This window comes from Dioscorea cayenensis, chromosome 17 (genome assembly GCF_009730915.1).
Source record: "Dioscorea cayenensis subsp. rotundata cultivar TDr96_F1 chromosome 17, TDr96_F1_v2_PseudoChromosome.rev07_lg8_w22 25.fasta, whole genome shotgun sequence".
Taxonomy (NCBI): Eukaryota; Viridiplantae; Streptophyta; class Magnoliopsida; order Dioscoreales; family Dioscoreaceae; genus Dioscorea; species Dioscorea cayenensis.
Window position 1 is genome coordinate 9,603,413 of NC_052487.1, and position 5,431 is coordinate 9,608,843.

General features: G+C 32.9%; 1 protein-coding gene across 1 annotated transcript; it reads left to right on the forward strand.

Annotated features, from left to right (window-relative positions):
* Positions 1–962: 962 nt before the first annotated feature.
* LOC120281371 (sm-like protein LSM3B) lies at positions 963–3,366 on the forward strand. The gene is made up of 3 exons (XM_039288213.1): positions 963–1,170; positions 2,115–2,210; positions 2,974–3,366. Exons 1-3 carry the CDS (start codon positions 1,054–1,056, stop codon positions 3,052–3,054), a joined length of 294 nt encoding a protein of 97 aa, XP_039144147.1. The 5' UTR covers positions 963–1,053; the 3' UTR covers positions 3,055–3,366.
* Positions 3,367–5,431: the final 2,065 nt, after the last annotated feature.

A 5,431-nucleotide genomic window follows, 5' to 3' on the forward strand; every position in this document is an offset into this window, starting at 1 on the left:
AATATATAATATTTATCACTAAGTTAAAATTACAACAAATGATTTTTTTTAGAATTGTATTTTTTAGTTAAACCATTAAAATACAAAAGTATAATCAAAATACAAATAATTATAATAATTATAATTTTTTTACGAGAGTGACAAGCGCTATACATTAGGCCGTGCGCAAGGGATGAGAATTAATCATCCAACCCGCACATCCTTAATAAGAGATGAGCGTTTTGGGTTGTGAATTCACAACCATAATCAATGACTTATAGTTATTATTGCTTCCAACAAGTGTTGAATTCAAGAGCTTTTGATTGTCTCACCCTCGTTTTCTACAATAATAGTTATAATTGAATGGACATTTTGATTTACAAATTAAAAAAAAACCTAAAGTAATATATATATATATATATATATATATATATATGGACAAATAAATAAATGCTTATCTGAGCGGGGTAAACTTAAATCAAAATTGCTCCACCCCTCACCCTTCACAAAAGACCCCGCCTAGTTTTACCCCTTGTCCGGTTCTCCAACAAGAAGAACTGCAACATTTGGGGTGGAAACCACAAGCTCGGGTTTTACCATCCATAAATTTGCTCATGAATATTTTTTAAATCTTCTCATTGGAGTTATCCCAAAAAAAAAAAGGATTGAATCTTGACATGAATGACATGTATATAACTTCACTATTTTTTTGTGGGAATGTATTTACTTTGAAAGGAATACATTCCATCTAAAAATATTTACTTATATAAACTTATAATAAAAGAGAAATTTAATTTTTAAAAATCATTTTAGTGTTGCATTTGAATAATTAATTAATATTGATCATGATAAATTTATGTAATCACTCCCACACCAAAAAGTTGAACCTGTGCTTGGCTGAGTCCGACCGGCTTGATATTTTGCAAATAAAAATTGGGTTCGGGCTGCAGTCAGTTTAGGGCTAATGTGAGGTCCTTTAGTCAGGAATACAGAGTAGAAGTTTTTCTTGTGAAACAGCGAAGCCACGCGAGAGAGAGAGAGAGAGAGAGAGAGAGAGAGAGGAGAAGAGGAACAATGGCGGCGGAGGAAGAGAGCACTGTGAAGGAGCCCTTGGATCTAATCCGCCTCAGTCTCGACGAGCGCATTTACGTTAAGCTCCGTTCCGATCGTGAACTCCGCGGCAAACTGCATGTATTTATCCATTAATTTCTTTCTTTACTTCATGCTACCATTTTTCTCAGTTTCCTGCTTCTACTTCTCTTTGTACATTGACATGAATAAATTTTCAGTTTTCCTTTATTTTGTTGATTCTAGCCCTAAAAGTTCTTTATTTGATTGTCTATAGTTTTTGTTTCTCTGATTGTTTGAATTTTAGATTAATTAGGTATTCCGAAGGGATGATCTTGCACTGAAGTGATTCTTTGGGGCTATTCAAGAGCAAAATCTGTAATAATTTTTGTTATGTAATTCGCGCAGTGACTATATCTCTATTGATTATTATTAGTAATATTGTTATTGTTTCTAATATTTTTATTTGGCGTGATGCACTGATGCCTTCTCCTCCCTAGTAGATGCTTCCTTTGTTTTTCTTTTCCTCTCTTCTCAATCTACCTTTCCTTTTTTCTTCTCATTTTGGATACTCTTCTATTAACACCATTTCACAAGCTGACCTCATTTCTTTTTCATTCTAGTTTTGTTAGTGTGACATTTGGATAGTGTGGTTTGAAAGCCATATAGATAGTTAGCTTAGATTTATACTTATTTATTATTTCTACACGCGAAAACTGTATTTTCCTTGAGGGTACGATTTTCTAGTCTTATATTTAGGTAGAAATCATTTTCGAAGTTGTCAATACTCCTTGTTAAGGTTAGACATCAATTATTTGTTCCGAGGTTGGCCGACCTAGGATGTGGAACTAAACTTTGGAAGCACAAGAAAACATAACACATGTGACTCATGGTTTTCCTGAGGAAATTTTGGATGTCTTGAAAGTTTAGATCTGTTATTGGGTATATCATGGTATCTCTTCAATGTCCATACATTTTTAATTATGTGGATTGTTTGTGTATTTTTAATTTTAAGTCTTTCTTTACATGCATTTTAGAAAATAATAATCTTTCTTTGTTTCCTTTAGGCTTATGACCAGCATTTAAATATGATTCTTGGGGATGTGGAGGAAATAATCACCACTGTTGAAATTGATGATGAAACTTATGAAGAGATTGTCCGGGTAAGTGATTTTAGCATCTGTAGTTTATTGTTATATGTTGTTCATGATGTTCTTATATCTAATTGATATTGTATGTTACTATATTGAATTCAACTGCATCCATTTTCCTTCCAACTTCCTTTTCAAATGCTTTTAATCTTAGTTTTGTATTTTAGGCTATCTCTAGTTTTTTCTGGAACAAGTATAAAAAAATATTTAAGAGTTTCATGTTCATTTTTTCTTCTATGCTGTCAAACTCTGCAGTATGATCTATGTCCATTAAAGCCTGCATCTTTTAAACCAAAAGCTTCTCTTCTTTCATGTGCTCCCAGTATTCTGTTGTGCTCTATCAGCTTATTGAACACAAATCTTACTGTCACTTCCTTGCAGCTTATATCTTTATCGTCTCATCTGGTATCCAGAATTATTGGTCTTTGTTTGTGCATGACTTATGTTTGTACTGTGACATTCGCTTTATGCATTCTCCATCAATAAAAGATGTTCATATCCATGGATTTGTTATTATTGTTTCAACACATGTTCTTGTGCCCCTCATCACTCATTTTTCCTTGTTTTTTTAATGGTTTGATTAGTGTTTTCCTGTTATTTTAATGGCAATAGTAAAAAAAAGCTCACTTGTCAATTATTTTATTTTTGTTTTCTGAGTTTTAGTTCTCGGGTTCCTGGCTTGCACAACCTTTGGTAATCATTAGTTGTTATTGCCCTCTCTCTTGTACAAAATCTAAACCAAAATAATTTTTTTTCACTGAATTTTCTATTGCAGACAACAAGGCGCACGGTTCCATTTCTTTTTGTTAGAGGAGACGGTGTAATATTGGTTTCTCCACCTCTCCGAACAGCATGACTCTTGCCAACTTCATGCGTATGGATGTCTGTTGGGTAGCGTAGACAATATGCTCATGGCTGCTTTTTATTTGTAGCCAGTTTTAATGTTTTAGAAATGGAATTTTCACAGATAATATTGTGTTGTTAGAAGCTACTTTGCAATGCACAAACAGGCTATGTTTTACATTGTTATTGCTTTGTTAGGATTCAGTGAAGGGCAGGCTTCTTGATTTACTGAGGTCACTGGCCAAACAAGTAACATGTTCCAGTAATTGAACCTTGATCATATTCTTCTGTTTTTAGTTTTAAGGAACCAGAATGTTTCACATTATTGAATGCTGTCTATATGCTGTGTTATCTTAGTCGTGCAGGTTGTTAATTTTGTTCCTTGGTTTCAATGGTTGGGAGTGTTTTGGATGCTAGCGCATGTTCCAGCCATCCATCCCTTAAAAGGTCATGTTGTTCGAAAAGGATTACTTTTTTTTTTAATTTCTAATTACTTCAGAGAATTTAATTAATAGTTACGATGTTAATAATTATCTACTATTTGAATTTTTCTTTTCTAATTAATAGGATATGGTTTTCTTGCAAGTTGTACTCTAGTAAATTCATTCAATAGTTCTGATATCGATTTTGGTAAACATAACGAGTAGTACTTCAAATATTAATTATTATTTAATATTTATAGTTTTCCCAGCCAAAAGGGTGGGTTTTGGTTTGTAGGTTATTGCAAGACAACTCCTCAATAGACACCTTATTTTCAACCCTCTACCTTCACCCTTCTTGACCTCCTTCACAAGTTTTGACAATTTCTTAACAAATCAAGCATGATAATTTGGTATTAGTGCCTCCAAAACTTTATTCTTAGTGATTTAAGTTGGTATGCCGCTCTTTTTCTCCTCTATCTCTTGAATTTGCTTTTATGGTTTGATTTGGTGTATTTAGCAATTTTGTGGTGATTTGAGTTATGAGTGTTGCATTAATTGACTTATGTTATATATTATTGCTTGAAATTAGTGATGTTTATAGTATATTACTGTATTAGTTTGCATTGTTTGTTGATTCTACATGAGTTGGAAAAATGGTCTGAATTTTGTGACATTTTTGGGATATTTTGTGATATGGTTGTTTTTGTGTCGCAGAATTCAATAAACTGTATCACAAATTTTTTTACATGTTACCCTACCTAATTATATTTGAAAAATATTTTTGATTTCAGGAATAATGTCTTTAAGAGAATCAAGAAAATTGATGTATAACAAGAATTTGTCATGGTATGGTGCACTAACTAATGAATTTATTGCGGGTGTAATTGAATTCGTTAAGTATACAAGTTCACAATCTGAACAAATGGATGGATCGTTAATAAGGTGCTCATGTAAGAAGTGTGATAATTTGCAATTTTTTAGCCCAAATGAAGTGATGCTTCACCTTTGTCGTAAAGGATTCACAGCCAATTATTTCAATTGGACATGTCATGGAAAGGCAATGTGGCATGAAGAAGAACAATTTGTGGTTAATCAATTACAACGACAAAACTATTTGGTGGGATCAAGGATTTAGAAATTTTGAAGACACAGGTTGTAGCTTTGCTCCACATTCAGATTTTGATGATGATGCTGGCAATTATGGTAATGAAAATCCATCTACAGTGCATGATGAAGCCGGCCCAAGTATCCAACAACCATATGAAGAGGTAAAACTATCTATTGATGAGGTAGTTCATAGTCCTTAATGTGATGATACAACAGATTTGTGTGACAGTTTCATTGGTTTGCTTAAAGATGTTGATAAACCTCTATATGATGCATGTGAAACTTATACGGAGTTATCTCTAGTAGCTAAAATGCTAAGTATGAAGTTTGAATATAACCAATCTGTGAATCACTTTAATGAGAATGCTAAAGTGTTTAAGAACTCATTGCCTTACAAAAACACATTGACTGAAGATTTTTATAGTTATAAATGTTAATACGTGACTTGGGTCTACTTGTGGTGGGAATTGATTCTTGTTGTTATAACTTGCCTGATATTGTAGTTATAAGCAGCTTGTTACTATAGCATTTTCAGCCCAAACGCTATAGATTTTACTTGGCACTCTAGCAATGGATATTGTAGTAACCAAGATTCCCTTTAAAACTAAAGCCCTTCTTTTCCATTTGCCTTTCATTCAAGAGCTGTAAACCCTAGTCATTTCTTTCTTCTTCTCTTGGCTTTTGATGGTTAAAGGTAGGTAAGTTTAATTTTCATTTTTCTTTAAGTTAATGTTTTGTCCTTGATTACAACCCTAGAAAAACTTAGGCTTTGTGTTTTCTTTGTTTTCTCTGTTGTTTTCATTAGATCCATAGAAGTAAAGAGGAGAAGAGAAGATTTCAGGTTAGTGAGCTAACCGAATC